The sequence below is a fragment of the Aotus nancymaae genome, unplaced genomic scaffold, assembly GCF_030222135.1.
Source record: "Aotus nancymaae isolate 86718 unplaced genomic scaffold, 86718_ANA_hifiasm-v0.15.2.pri h1tg000018l, whole genome shotgun sequence".
NCBI classification, from domain to species: domain Eukaryota; kingdom Metazoa; phylum Chordata; class Mammalia; order Primates; family Aotidae; genus Aotus; species Aotus nancymaae.
Genome location: NW_026988430.1, coordinates 7145300 through 7161869, shown reverse-complemented (window position 1 = coordinate 7161869; position 16570 = coordinate 7145300). Strand labels below are relative to the sequence as shown.

The window sequence follows — 16570 nt, the reverse complement described above, 5'->3', positions numbered from 1 at the left end:
AAGTACGACAAAATCAAAAATTGACAAGTGGGATCTAACTAAACTAAAGAGCTGCTTCACAGCAAAAGAAACCATCAACAGAGTAAACAGATAACCTATAGAATGGGAAGAAATATTCAGAAACTATGAATCTAATATCCAGAATCTATTAGAACTTAATCATCAAGCAAAACCCAAATAACCCATTAAAAAATAGGCAAAGGACATGAACAGTCACCTCTCAAAGGAAGACAAACAGCCAATAAACATGAAAAAATACTCATCATCCCTAATCGTCAGAAAAATACAAATCAAAACCACAATGAGATACCATCTAACACTAGTCAGGTGGCTATTATTAAAAAGTTAAAAAACAGCAGATGCTAGCAAGGCCATGGAGAAAAAGAAACACTTATACACGGCTGGTGGGAAAAAAATTGGTTCAGCCCCTGTGGAAAGCAGCTTGGAGATTTCTCAAAGTACTAAAAATAGAACTACCATTTGACCCAGCAATCCTATGACTAAGTATATACCCAAAGAAAAATAAATAGTTTGACCATTCATATGTTAATTGCAGCACTATTCACAGTAGAAAACACGTAAAATCAACCTAAGTACCCATCAACAGTAGGTTGGATAAAGAAAATGTGGTAAATATACACCATGGAGTACTATGCAGCCATAAAAAAGGAAATCATGTCCATAAAAAAGAACAAAAACATGGATGCAGCTGAAGACCACTATCCTAAGCAAACCAATGCAGGAACAGAAAAAAAATACCACATCTGAGTTACTCAGTAAGAGCTAAACATCAAGTACACATGGATATAAAAAGCGGGGGGGGCGGTTCACACCTATAATCCCAGCACTTTGGGAGGCTAAGGTGGGCACCTGAGGTTAGGGGTTCAAGACCAGCCTGCCCAACATGGTAGTCTCTACTAAAAATACAAAAATTAGCCGGGCATGGTGGCGTGCACCTGTAGTCCCAGTTACTTGAGAGGCTGAGGCAGGAGAATCGCTTAAACTTGGGAGGCAGAGGTTGCAGTGAGCTGAGATTGCACCACTACACTCTAGCCTGGGCAACAGAGTGAGACTCTGTCTTAAAAAATAAATAAAAAAATCCATCTCAAAAAAAAAAAAAAAGCCACGTGGATGGCAACAATAGACACTGGGGACTACTAGACAGGGAAGGGAAGGGAAGAAGGCATGGGCTGAAAACCGACCTACAGAGTACTATGTTTACTACCTGGGTGACGGGACCCATAACCCAAGCCTCCGCATCATGCAATATACCCTCGAAACAAACTTGCACATGCACCCCCTGAATCTATAACAAAAGTTGAAATAAAAAATATATAGATATATGGAGGGATGTAACATAACCTTTCACACTATACTTTGATAAAGTAAAGTTTTTTTTTTAATCTTGAAATTTTAATCAGCATATGAAGAAAAGAAATCCAGCATTAGACTTGGAAAAAGAGAAAATAATTTATATTTCAATTAACTATATTTGTAGATTCTCAGTATCCATACTATCCCTTTAAACCTCAATTTATATTTAACCACCCATTTACCTTTAATTTTTGTTCTTTTTCTTTCATCTCATACCTTCTACCTGGGATATCTTTTTGTGCCTAAAGTACATTCTTTAGAACTTCTTGTACTTTACTAGGTATGTTTGTGTTAAATTGTCTTCTTCTTGCAAAACTCCACTGAGATTTAAATTTTATTATATTTTCATGCTTAAGTATGTGGTTGTTTGTCTCTTCAAATTTTTCTGAAGATTATCTATAGTTTCTTATTCACCGAATATATTTAACAGTTTGTTCTTTAATCAAAGCCAGTTTAGCAATTTTTTTAAATTATTATACTTTAAGTTCTGGGTATATGTGCAAAACATGCAGGTTTGTTACATAGGTATACACGTGCCATGGTGATTTGCTGCATCTATCACCCTGTCATCTACATTAGGTATTTCTCCTAATGCTATCCCTCCCCTAGTCCCCCACGCCCCTGCTACCCGTCCCCTACCCCACCACCCTCAGACAGGTCCTGGTGTGTGATGTTCCCCTCCCTGTGTCCATGTGTTCTCACTGTTCAACTCCCACTTATGAGTGAGAACATGTAGTGTTTGGTTTTCTGTTCTTGTCTAAGTTTGCTGAGAAAGTTATTTTAAGTCAGGTACACATCGTTCCTGGTTTTCAAAAAGTTTTCACCAGTTATTTTTGGCTTCCTAATTCTGAGAGAATAAGCATATGAGGTGTCTCGACAAACAGGTCTAGACATAGAATATTTGTAAAGAGTAAATAAAGCAGATGCACGTTCATATTTCTCATTTTATAGAGATTTACTAATGAGTGAAAAGTACTCTTCAGGCAAAATGAGTTTTGGGTTTCATCAAACATAAAATGTTTTGAAAACTAATCCAAGATGTTCACAGAAAAAAAAAAATCACTCCAGCAGGAAATACTATTCTTGTGATCCTCCTGTAAACATCTTACTGTCTGTCTCTTTCCTGCATTACAACAAGGTTACTTCATAAAAGGCTACTCCTTCTGAAAATGTTAATTGTCTTTTCATATCCACTCTGGCAGCTGGCTCGGTCCATTTCTGTCAGGTGGGGAAAGACAGCACAGGCGGCATCAGTGGTGTCATTCTTGAATGACTGCTCTTTTTAACTGTTTTCTTTAATTTCCCGTTACCATTCCTATTTCCTTTACACTAAACCTCCTGCAGGCAACCGCCTCCCTCTGGCTTCTTATTCTTTCCTGTGTGCTCGGGCAGTGTGGCTGATGGGCTGGGAGATGCTGTAACCGAGGGACCTTCCTTCATGGCATGGTCTAGCCTTGAAACAGGGCGGAGGCAGAGTGGACAGGGTAGCAGGAAGAACAAACAGGGGTCTGAGGTGATTTCTGCATTTCCAACTTAGGTACCCAGCTCATCTCACTGGGACTGGTTAGACCGTGAATGCAGCCCACAAAGGGCAAACCGAAGCAGGGTGAGGTGTCACCTCACCCGGGAAGCACAAGGGGTTGGGGAACTCCCTCCCCAGCCAAGGGAAGCTGTGATGGACTGTGCAGTGAGGGATGGTGCTATCTGGCCAAGATACTGTGCTTTTCCCATGCTCTTCAAAACCTGCAGACCAGGAGATTCCCTCAGGTGCCTACACCAACAGGGCCCTGGGTTTCAAGCACAGAACTGGGAGGCCATTTGGGCAGACACCAAGCTAGCTGCAGGAGTTTTATGCCTGGAACGCCAGTTAGACAGAACCATTAACTCCCCTGGAAAGGGGGGTGAAGCCAGGGAGCCAAGTGGTCTAGCTCAGCAGATCCCACCCCCACAGAGCCCAGCAAGCTAAGATCCACTGGCTTGAAATTCTCGCTACCAGCACAGCAGTCTGAAGTCAACCTGGGATGCTTGAGCTTGGTGGGGGTAGCGGTGTCTGTCATTACTGAGGCTTGAGTAGGCAGTTTTCCTCTCACAGGGTAAACAAAGCCACTGGGAAGTTTGAATTGGGCAGAGCCCACTACAAAGCCGCTGTAGCCAGACTGCCTCTCTAGATTCCTCCTCTCTGGGCAGGATGTCTCTGAAAGAAAGGCAGCAGCCCCAGTCAAGGGACTGTAGATAAAATTCCCACCTCCCTGGGACAGAGCACCTGGGGGAAAGGGTGTCTGGGGGCACAGCTTCAGCAGATTTAAATGTTCTTGCCTGCTGTTTCTGAAGAGAGTAGTGGATATCCCAGCAGAGCGTTTGAGCTCTGCTAAGAAACTGACTGCCTCCTCAAGTGGGTCCCTGACCCCTCTGCCTCTTGACTGGGAGACACCTCCCAGCAGATGTCAACAGATATCTCATACAGGAGAGTTCCAGCTGGCATCAGGCAGGTGCCCCTCTAGGACAAAGCTTCCAGAGGAAGGAATAGTTGGCAATCTTTGCTGTTCTGCAGCCTCTGCCGGTGATACCCAGGCAAACAGGGTCTGGAGTGGACCTCCAGCAAACTCTACCAGACGTGCAGTAGAGGGGCCTGACTGTTAGAAGGAAAAGCAACAAACAGAAAGGAACAGCATCAACATCAACAAAAAATATGTCCACACAAACACACCATCTGAAGGTCAACAATACCAAAGATCAAAGGTAGATTAATCTACAAAGATGAGGACAAACAAGTGCAAAAATGCTAAAAATTCCAAAAGCCAGAACGCCTCTTCTCCTCCAAAGGATCACAACTCCTCATCAGCAAGGGAACAAAACTGGATGGAGAATGAGTTTGATGATATGACAGAAGTAGGCTTTAGAAGGCAGGTAATAATAAACTCCTCCGAGCTAAAGGAGCATGTTCTAGCCCAATGCAAGGAAGCTAAGAACCTTGAAAAAAGGTTAGAGGAACTGCGAACTAAAATAACCAGTTTAGAGAAGAATATAAATGACCTGATCGAGCTGAAAAACAGCACAAGAAGTTCATGAAACATATACAAGTATCAATAGCTGAATCAATCAAGCAGAAGAAAGGGTATCAGAGATTGAAGATCAACTTACTGAAATAAAGCATAAAGGAAAGATTAGAGAAAAAAGTATGAAAAGGAGCAAACAAAGCTTCCAATAAATATGGTACTATGTGAAAAGACCAAACCTGCGTTTGATTGGCATACCTGAAAGTGATGGGGAGAGTGGAACAGAGTTGGAAAACACTCTTCAGGAGCCTATGCAGGAGCACTTCCCCAACCTAGCAAGACAGGCCAACATTCAAATTGAGATACTCGCTGAGAAGAACAACCCCAAGACACAAAATCATCAGATTCACCAAAGTTGAAATGAAGGAAAAAATGTTAAGCGCAGCCAGAGAAAGGTCATGTTACCCACAAAGAGAAGCCCATCAGACTAACAGCAGCTCTCCCTGCAGAAACCCTACAAGCCAAAAAAGAGTGGGTTCCAATATTCAACATTCTTAAAGAAAAGAATTTTCAACCCAGAACTTCATATCCAGCCAAACTAAGCTTAATAAGCGAAGGAGAAATAAAATCCATTACAGACAAGCAAATGCTGCGAGATTTTGTCAAGGCCAGGCCTGCCTTACAAGAGCTCCTGAAGGCAGCACTAAACATGGAAAGGAAAAACCAGTACCAGCCACTGCAAAACCATACCAAAATGTAAAGACTATCGACACTATGAAGAAACTGCATCAATTAACAGGCAAAATAACCAGCTAGCATCATAATGACAGGATCAAATTCACACATAAAAATATTAACGTTAAATGTAAATGAGCTAAATGACCCAATTAAAAGGCACAGACTGGCAAATTGGATAAAGAGTCAAGACCCATCTGTGTGCTGTATTCAGGAGACCCATCTCACATGCAAAGACACACATAGGCTCAAAATAAAGGGATAGAGGAATATTTACCAGAGCTAACAATCCTAAATATATATGCACCCAATACAGGAGCACCCAGATACATAAAGCAAGTTCTTAATGACCTACAAAGAGATTTAGACTCCCACACAATAATAGCAGGAGACTTTAACACCCCACTGTCAATGTTAGACAGATCAATGAGACAGAAAATTAACAAGGATACTCAGGACTTGAACTCAGTTCTGGACCAAGCGGACCTAACAGACATCTACAGAACTCTCTACCCTACATCAACAGAATATATATTCCTCTCAGCACCACATTGCACTTATTCTAAAATTGACCACATAATTGAAAGTAAAACACTCCCCAGCAAATGCAAAAGAATGGAAATTGTAACAAACCGTCCCTCAGACCACAGTGCAATCAAATTAGAACTCAGGATTAAGAAACTCACTAAGGCCGGGCACAGTGGCTCACGCCTATAATCCCAGCACTTTGGGAGGCTGAGGCGGGTGGATCACGAGGTCAAGAGATCGAGACCGTCCTGGTCAACAAGGTGAAACCCCGTCTCTACTGAAAATACAAAAATTAGCTGGGCATGGTGGCACGCGCCTGTAGTCCCAGCTACTTGGGAGGCTGAGGCAGGAGAATTGCTTGAATCCAGGAGGCGGAGGTTGCGGTGAGCCAAGATAGCGCCATTGCACTCCAGCCTGGGTAACGAGAGCGAAATCTCACTAAAAACCACACAACTACATGGAAACTGAACATCCTGCTCCTGACTGACTACTGGGTAAATAATAAAATTAAGGCAGAAATAAATAAATAAGTTCTTTGAAACCAATGAGAACAAAGACACAACATACCAGAATCTCTGGGACAGAGCTAAAGCAGAGTTCAGAGGAAAATTTATAGCACTATATGCCCACAGTAGAAAGCAAGAAAGATCTAAAATCGACACCTTAACATCACAATTAAAAGAACTAGAGAAGCAAGAACAAATTCAAAAGCTAGCAGAAGACAAGAAATAACTAAGAGCAGAACTGAAAGAGATAGAGACAAGAGAAACCCTTCAAAAAAAAATCAATGAATCCAGGAGCTGGTTTTTGAAAAGATTAACAAAATACATAGACCACTAGCCACAATAATAAAGAAGAAAAGAGAGAAGAATCATATAGACACAATAAAAAATGATAAAGGGGATATCATCATTGCTTCCATAGAAATACAAACTATCATCAGAGAATACTATAAACACCTTTATGCAAATAAACTAGAAAATCTAGAAGAAATGGATAAATTCCTGGACACAGAAACCCTCCCAAGACTAAACCAGGAAGAAGTCAAATCCCTAAACAGACCAATAACAAGTTCTGATTGAGGCAGTAATTAATAGCCTACCAATCAAAAAAAAGCCCAGGACCTGATGGATTCACAGCCAAATTATACCAGAGGTACAAAGAGAAGTAGTACCATACCTTTAGAAACTATTGCAAACAATAGAAAAAGAGGGACTCCTCCCTAACTCATTTTATGAGGCCAGCATCATCCTGATACCAAAACCTGGCAGAGAAACAACTAAAAACAAAAATTTCAGGCCAATATCCCTGATGAACATCAATAAGAAGATCCTCAATAAAATACTGGCAAACTGAATCCAGCAGCACATCAAAAGCCTTATCCACCACAATAAAGTCAGCTTCATCCCTGGGATGCAAAGCTGGTTCAATATACAGAAATCAATAAACATAATCCATCACATAAACAGAACCAATGACAAAAATCACATGATTATTTCAATAGATGCAGAAAAGGCCTTCAATAAAATTCAACACCCCTTCATGCTAAAAACTCCCAATAAATTAGGTATTGATGGAACGTATCTCAAAATAGTAGGAGCTATTTATGATAAACCCACAGCCGATATCACACTGAATGAGCAAAAGCTGGAAGCATTCTCTTTGAAAACCAGCACTAGACAAGGATGCCCTCTCCTCTCTCACCAGTCCTATTCAACACAGTATTTGTAGTTCTGGCCAGGGCAATCAGGCAAGAGAAAGAAATAAAGCATATCTGAATAGGAAGAGAGGAAGTCAAATTGTCTCTGTTTGCAGATGACATGATTGTATATTTAGAAAACTCCATCTTCTCAGCCCCAAATTGCCTTTAGATGATAAGCAACTTCAGCAAAGTCTCAGGATACAAAATCAATGTGCAAAAATCACAAGCATTCCTATACACCAGTTACAGACAGAGAGCCAAATCACGAGCAAACTCCCATTCACAATTGCTACAAACAGAATAAAATACCTAGGAATACAACTAACAGAGGATGTGAAGAACCTCTTCAAGGAGAACTACAAACCACTGCTTAGGGAAATAAGAGAGGGCACAAAGAGATGGCAAGACATTTCATGTTCATGATTGGTAAGAATCAATATTGTCAAAATGGCCAAAGTGCCCAAAGTAATTTATAGATTCAATGCTATCTCCATCAAGCCAGCAGTGACCTTCTTTACAGAACTGGAAAAAAACACCTTAAACTTCATATGAAACCAAAAAAGAGCCCACATATCCAAGACGATCCTAAGCAAAAACAACAAAGCTGGAGGCATCACACTACCTGACTTCAAACTATACTACAAAGCTACAGTAATCAAAACAGCATAGTACTGGTACCAAAACAGAGATATAGAACAATGGAACAGAACAGACACCTCGGAAGTAACACCACACATCTACAACCATCTGATCTTTGACAAACCTGACAAAAACAAGCAATGGGGAAAGGATTCCCTATTTAATAAATGGTGCTGGGAAAACTGGCTAGCCATATGCAGAAAGCTGAAACTGGACCCCTTCTTTACACCTTATACAAAAATTAACTCAAGATGGATTAAAGATTTAAACATAAGAACACCATAAAAACCCTAGAAGAAAACCTAGGCAATATCATTCAGGACATAGGCATAGGCAAGGACTTCATGACTAAAACACCAAAGCAATGGCAACAAAAGCCAAAATAGACAAATGGGATCTAATTAAACTTAAGAGCTTCTGCACAGCAAAAGACACAATCATTAGAGTGAAATGGCAACTAACAGAATGGGAAAAAATGTCAGAAATCTACCAATCTGACATAGGGCTAATATCTAGAATCTACAAAGAACTAAAACAAATATACAAGAAAAAGCAAACAACTCCATCACAAAATGGGCAAAAGACATGAACACTTTTCAAAAGAAGACATTTATGTGGCCAAGAAACACGAAAAAATGCTTATCATCACTGGTCATCAGAGAAATGCAAATCAAAACCACATTAAAATACCACCTCAGCCGGGCGCGGTGGCTCACGCCTGTAATCCCAGCACTTTGGGAGGCTGAGGCGGGTGGATCACAAGGTCAAGAGATCGAGACCATCCTGGTCAACATGGTGAAACCCTGTCTCTACTAAAAATACAAAAAATTAGCTGGGCATGGTGGTTCGTGCCTGTAATCCCAGCTACTCGGGAGGCTGAGTCAGGAGAATTGCCTGAACCCAGGAGGCAGAGGTTGTGGTGAGCTGAGATCGCGCCATTGCACTCCAGCCTGGGTAGCAATAGTGAAACTCTGTCTCGAAAAAAAAAAAAAAAGATACCACTTCACGTCAATTAGAATGGCGATCATTAAAAAGTCTGGAGACAACAGATGCTGGAGAGGATGTGGAGAAACAGGAACACTTTTACACTGTTGGTGGGAGTATAAATTAGTTCAAAAATTGTGGAAGACAGTGTAGTGATTCCTCAAGGATCTAGAACTAGAAATACCATTTGACCCAGCAGTCCCATTACTGGGTATATACCCAAAGGATTATAAATCATTCTATAAAGACACATGCACACATATGCTTATTGTAGCACTGTTCATAATAGCAATGAGTTGGCACCAACCGAAATGCCCATCAGTGATAGACTGAATAAAGAAAATGTGGCATATATACATGATGGAATACTATGCAGCCATAAAAAAGGACACGTTCATGTCCTTTGCAGGGACACAGCTGAAGCTGGAAACCATGATTCTCAGCAAACTAACACAGGAACAGAAAACCAAACACTGCATATTCTCACTCATAAGTGGGAGGCGAACAATGAGAACACATCATATACCGGGGCCTGTCAGAGGGTAGGGGACTAGGGAAGGGATAGCATTAGGAGAATACCTAATGTAGATGACAGGTTGATGGGTCCAGTAAACCACCATGGCATGTGTAAACCTATGTAACAAACCTTCACATTCTGCACATGTATCCCACAACTTAAAGTAAAAAATTTTAAAAAGGAGCGAAAGTTCATATCTGGCTTATGGAGCCACTCCCCCAAAAACAAACAAAATGTGCAAAAGACCTGAGCAGGTGCATCCCAAAAGGGACTATCCACACGGCCAGGTTGCATATGAAAAGGTGCTCAGCCTCCCCAGTCAACAGGAAAATGCAAATAAAAACCACAATGAGACACTACTTACTACACATTACCCACATGCCCTTGAGTAAAAAGACTGACAATACCAAGTGCTGATAAGAATGCAGAGAAATAAATCTCTCACAGATTGCTGGAGGGACAGAAAGTGCACAATCACTTCCGTCATCTGTTTGGCACTATCCACTAGATTGTATGCACACCCTATGGCCCAGGAGTTCCACTCTTAAGTACGCGTCCACCAGGAATACATCAACCAACTTCTGAGATAGTGCAGGGACAGGGCTTATCTTCAGCTTACCCCCACTACAGCATTATTTCTTGCATTCCCACTGAGCACAAAACCCACACCATTATGTCACTGACATACCTGAAGCCAGGCAAAGAAAATAACCACATTGTTTTTCTGCACTCTCATAATGTTTAAAAGAATAAAAGAATGTTTAATTCTTTTACTTAAAGAATTCCAGAAACTAACCCTAGGAAATCCAAAATATCCAACCAAAATTGCCAAGGTCCCACCTCAGGAAGGAATGCTCAACAACTGATGTACAGCCTTGCTGTCACTGACCAGAACACCAGCTAGCTCCTTACTCAAGACAACCACCGTCAGCAGATAAGCTGACCCACATCCCCTACCCCTCACTTGCTCTACCCAGCCCAGCCCACATTCCCTACCTTGATATCAATTCCTTCTTAATTCCTGTTTAATAAAACAATCCCTACCAGCTCATTTCAGGGAGTCAGCCAGAGAATCCTCCCTCTTCTGTGCTTCCTCCCTCATGCCTGGGCATAAGCTCCAATAAAGCCTTGTTGGGAAAACTCTTTTGGCCGCATGACAATTTCTATCGCATCGAGAGCCCAAGAACCTGCAGTCAATAACACTCTGAGCAAAGAAAAAGGTCCCCTTTCCTGCAGGAGATGCGGCTTTGCATGCAGCCATACGTTTGGTGGGTGGAGTGCAGACTGTTTTTCAGTTGCATTTGCCTCTCTGTCTGGGTGCCTTTGGGCAGTGCAAAGATATCAAACCCTCCCTGGCAGCCTTGCCCAGGAGAACAGAAAGATGATAATTACACACCTATCGGCCTACCAAGCACAGGCACACATGGAACATGTACTGGCACAGGGATACTACTGCCTGGGTCTGGCTGGATATTGGTTGATGTCCCTTACCGCATAACCCTGTGTCTTTTTCTGGCACCATTTCAGTAGAGCATTGCGCTTGGAACCGCCATATTCCCGGGCCAAGGCCGCCAGAGGGTCTTTTCTTTCCACACTGGTTAGAAAGAAGGGCACATAGTTAGGAGAAGATGTGAATATTTAGAATCCTCAAATACACAAGAAATAAATACCTACTAGAAAAGCAAAAGTCTACTTCATTCAGCAAGAATCTAAAGAATAGCCGAATTAGTCACATTACTATTTTATATCTCACCGTATAAAATAAAAATTAAATTGTGCTTCCTGACTATCATAAATCTAAGGAGAGTTGTGTTACATTTTGTTTTAAAATCCATCTGTTGCTCATCCATCTAGTCTTTTCTTTGTTCACTTAAGTACAATATTATTTGAATTAAAGATACCTAAACAAAACACACCCTACATCTTTCAAGACTAAACCAATATCTAAATAACATGTAACAGGTAGACTGTCTGGGAGCAGTGGCTCACATCTATAATCCCAGAACTTTAGGAGCCAAGGCAGGAAGATTGCTTCAGCCCAGGAGTTTAAGACCAGCCTGGGCAACATAGTGAAACCCCATCTTTAAAAAAATAAAATAATTAGCTGGGCATAATGGTGTGCACCTGTAATTACAGCTACTGAGGAGGCTTAGGCAGGAGGATTGCTTGAGACCAGGAGTTCAGGGTTGTAGTGCACTATGATTGTGCCACCTCACTATAGCCTAGACAACAGAGCAAGACTCCATCTCCAAAAAATAAAAGTAAACAAATTTTAAAGGTAGATTGGAAGGGCATATTAAAAACACCACATAGCCTGCCATTGTTTAACTCACTAACACAAATGTAAAATTGAAATAAGAATTTTACTTATCTAACTTTTCATTATGAAAGGTAAAATATCAATTTTTACCTTTATCAATTTTTCATTATGAAGGTAAAACATCAATTATGAATAGCATATTCATATACACATAGCCTTTTGTACGCATTTCTGGCATAAAGAAAAGGTCAATTCAGAAGAGCACTAATTCTGGTCCTTAAAACCTCTTTCAATTATATAAATCGCTTGTACTTAAACAGGACAATATGTAATATCTGGGGCTTTACATTACACCTCTAAAACACATGACTTCATCTATTTGGATTCAAATATATGCTATACCCAAAGGTGTAACAAGACCTGAATTAATTCAGACTTTCATAAATCCTTCTATGATAGCCGTATTTTTAATTATAATATTTATTAAAAAGCTATTACTCCTAAAGTAGCCAATTTTGTATCTTGATACATCTACTCAATTCTTAAGTTTTACTAAGTGAAATACTATGTGTGCTGCACAATGCAAGGGGCTGGAAGAGATACCATAATGTAAGCTGAACATTTACTGTCCACTAAATTATAGCATAAATGGAGACAATGGCATGTACTGCGCAACACTGTTCCACACTACAAAGAAGTACAGAAACTAAACGCCCAAAACAGTGTAGACACCAAAGTCAGAGAAGGGATATGTCAATGTGCCAGGTATTAGGTACAACTTCATGAAAGGTTTGACCTTGAAGGAGAAGCAGTATTTACAGTATGAAAGGACAAAAGAAAAATGATTCAGGCTAAAACCTTATACACAAAGACTTGCAATCAGAAATTCTCATGTGATATTACAAAGGCAGGGACTAAAACAGGCTCAGGTGGAGGGAGGAACAGAGCCATTCTGGAAGGTGGGTGGGGTGATGCTAAGTCGTGAGGCATCTAGAAGACCAGGATTAGGAATGTGGATGACAGAGTCACGCGAGATTTTTGTGAGATCTGCAGCAGGATGTGCTCAGTGCTTCAGAAGATTAACCAACACAGAGAAGCAGGGAAGACATAAGAAAGAGAAGCAGCAGCTGAAAGAGGTTTGCTGTGGTCTGGATGACCAGGGGCACTGAAAAGGGAGGAGGTGACAGAGGTGTGGAAGCAAAGACCAGTTCTTAGTGACCACCCTGCTGGTCTTGCCATCCTCTCCCTCTGCCAACCCCTCCTTCACATCCTTGTGAAAGTCCTTCTTAAACACTGATTTCAAAATGCCTCTTCAATCCTTACATGTCACTGTTTTCTGATGAATCCCCTTAAAATGCAGGTCCAATCTCACTGTACAATCTCAAAATCCGAAGCAAAATCCCACAAACTTGGTGGTTCCCCAGTGCTTTACCAAAATAATGCACAAACCTCTCCCTTAGCAATGAAGATTAATTACAATATGGCTCCAACCTGCCTTCCAGCTGGAATGTCCTAGTCACCTATCCATCTACCCAACAAATACTGACAGAGAGCTTGTTATGCATATGTATGGCAGGGTCCCTGCCCTCAGGAAGCCCATAGTCTAGTCCAGACACACAATACCACCCACATTCCCTGAACACTGCTCCACAGCATGCTTGTAATGGTACTTTAGAGCCCTTGGCAGAAATGCCACTTCTCTTTAGACTTCTTGATCCAACTAACAACCTCTCAAGACTTTGCTTACGCAGTATTGTTTTTTACAGTCCTTAATTCCATTTTGCATACTACTGCTGTCCAGTGTCCTCCTTTTAGACTCACCAAGGGCAGGCACAGTGTCTTAGTCATGTTCATGCAGGAAATACTTGTAAAAGTAAATTGGCCACGGGGACAAACAGCAAGAATAAAAGGTGATCAGCCCGATGTTTTTCTGATTTCTTATTGTTTGAAACATGATACCTGAGTTTGCTTTGTGGTTTCCATGCCCTAGTGGAAGCGCTCAGCAGTCTCGTGTCCCCAAAGCCCAGAGATGTGGGTCTGCTCAGTGACTCCAGTGAGGGACTCTTGCGGAGGTGGGGGTCCGGCTTCAGGGCCTCAGTCCTTCCCTTTAGAATATCTGTGGGAACAACCACATAATCACCCATTCCTGAAGCAGCATCTCCTGACTGCCATCATATTTCTTCTCAAATATAATACAGTTCTCATTTTATCCTCAAGTACAAACATATATATAGTTTCTGAAGTAATAAAAATGGAATAGGGACGTGGATTCTCCAGGCAGGACCATGACATCATTTATAGGACCTAGCGCTGGATCAACCTCTTGTTCAAAAGTTACTGTGAATTTCAAGACGATGTCATCAGACTATTACACAAAGCATGTGTTCTTCTAAGGGCCTTGTGCAAGTGCCAAGAAAGCCAGCCCTGTCCCCAGGTAATATCTTTTGTTTTAATTGACAGACATCTGAGAGATAGTGGCAGAAAAATGCCTTGTATGATGATCAGATCACAGGCAAACAAGAAGCTGGTAATCAAAAAAACCTATTTTACAACAGAAAAGGCCATTCTAGCCACAGGGCCTGGCTTGCTAAAAAAGAAGTAAAAATCATTCTTTCAAGGCTCCTTTCTGCTGTCATATTAGTCTGCGTCAAAACAGGTAATGAAATGGACTGAATCCTCCAGATGATATTCCTTTTTTTCTCTTTTAGAGACAGGGTCTTACTGTGTTGCCCAGGCTGGAGTTGGACTTGACCTCCTATAGCAATCCTCCGCCTCAGCCTCCCAAGTAGCTGAGACTACAGGAGAGTGTACCACCTTGTCTAGTCAGATGATATTTCCTAAAGGATCATAAAAGAATGGAACAGGAGAAACTTTTCAAGATTGTCTAGTTTATATTTATAGAGGCAACTGGAGCTCAGAGAATTAAGTGCCTTGTTCAAAGCTACATAGCAGGCCAGGGACCAGGATGAGCCCACAGTTGTTCCTATGACCTGCGAATAGTCACAGAAGAAAACAATCCTTCTACAGCTCACAGCCATCAATTAAGGGCAGTAAGGTTGGGAGCGAGGCTAGTCAGCTCTAAATAGCAGAGAAAAACAGTATTTATATCACTAAAGAGAACAACAAGAACAGCACATTAATCTTTGGTTTCTGCAGCTTCCAATGACCTCAACGTTGACAAGCAATTTCTGGAGATTGCCAGAAACAAGTAATTGTCACTGCGATCCTTTGCTGTAGTAACAGTAAATAGAATCATCCAAGCAGACAGGTGGTGCCTGGTGGGGGCAAAGTGGGGAGGGCTGTCAATGAGGTATTAACTTCAGAGCAATAGCTGTTGTGGTCTCAAGTTCAGTGTGTATCTTGTCAACTAAAAGAATAGTTTCTTGGACAGGCATGGTGGCTTACGCCTGTAATCGCAGTGCTTTGGGAGGCCAAGGCAGGTGGACTGCTTGAGGCCAGGAGTTCAAGGCCAGCCTGGACAAATTAGTGAGACCCTATCTCTATACCCCAAAATTTTTTTGTAATTAGCCAGGCATGGTGACATGCACCTCTAGTCCCAGCCACTTGAAAGCTGAAGCAGGAGGATCACTTGAGACCAGAAGTTTGAGGCTGTAGTGAGCTATGATAATGCCACGGCACTCCCGCCCTATGTGAGAGCAAGACTCCGTCTCAAAGAAAACCAGAAAGAATGGTGTCTCTACACAACAGGAAACTTTAAGGCTAATGCAACAGAGAAGACACAAATATTATCTACCAAAGGCTTACCTAGTACACTTAAAAAACGGTTGAGTTGGTAAATGTTATATTATGTGTCTTTTAACACAATTTTTCAAAAACCCCACACCTAGCACTACACGTATAATCTAGTTATTCCCACTTCTGTGCTACACAGCGGCTACTGTAAGCCAAGTGGGCTTCCCTCTCTGCTTTGGCCTCCTCCACTCCCCTCCTAGCACAGGACACTCAGGCCTGGTCTCCTGCAGCGCAGACTCTCTCATTTCTCTACCTCCACCGAACTCCATCTGTTTGTTCTTACACTCTTGACTTTACGCTGGCCTTTGGTTTGCATTTCCTCCTGCTGGGAAGTCATTATCATGACTTGGAGTCCCACATAAACTATCATCACTTCTTTAGAAAGCTATCACTCAGCACAATCACCAGCCTCAGCACCAAGAAGCACATGGTAGAAAGAATCAGGAGACTTCCTGGCTGGAGACCCACCCAAAATCACTGAAGCCTTAATAAGTCACTCAATCTCTGTAGGGCTTGAATCTCTCCCACGTAAAATTCAAGGAATGGGCCGAGATCATCTTCAAATTCTCAATTGTCACTGTTTATCCAATTCTAAAATCTTTATTTAATTTCATGAAAAAGCAAAGAAGATTATTCAGAGGGGAAAGTTCCTTTATAGAAACAACTAAGAACAAGCCGGATTGTGCTTGACCAAGATCTAAAGGAAGTACAGTTGTAGAAATTCTATTTTATGCTTAGAAACCAAAGGATTTCTGTCCATGTGATGCAGACTTTTGGCTTTCTATCCTTCCTACCGGCACCCATAAACAGTTCATTTAGTGTTCTTTTTTTTTTTATTTCCTAACAGTGACCGCATACACACATACATAGGTTCTAAGGCCTAAATTCTGGACAACCTAAACTTCCCACTAGGCTCAAGTGCTGTTGTCCTTTTAGTTCTGGGCAGGTAAGCTGGGTCAGCAGAGAAGAACAGGTGAGATGTGCACAGCAAACACTTCCACAGCACTTACCACGAGCTCAGTATGTTCTAGGCACTTCAACGTGCTAACTCAATGCTTGATACGATCCAATGAGGTGGACAG

The 16570-nt window shown here is 41.6% G+C and overlaps 1 protein-coding gene across 5 annotated transcripts in view; it reads right to left on the bottom strand.

Annotated features, from left to right (window-relative positions):
• Positions 1 to 16570, bottom strand: part of SPECC1 (sperm antigen with calponin homology and coiled-coil domains 1) — a 308899-nt gene that overhangs the window by 41164 nt on the left and 251165 nt on the right. For all 5 annotated transcript variants that reach the window (XM_064378212.1, XM_064378211.1, XM_064378209.1 and 2 more), the window contains 2 exons: positions 13695 to 13851; positions 10967 to 11069 (listed from right to left, as the gene is read on the bottom strand). In XM_064378212.1, the coding sequence (XP_064234282.1) occupies positions 10967 to 11069; positions 13695 to 13851 (260 nt within the window). The remainder of the gene's footprint in view (positions 1 to 10966; positions 11070 to 13694; positions 13852 to 16570) is intronic.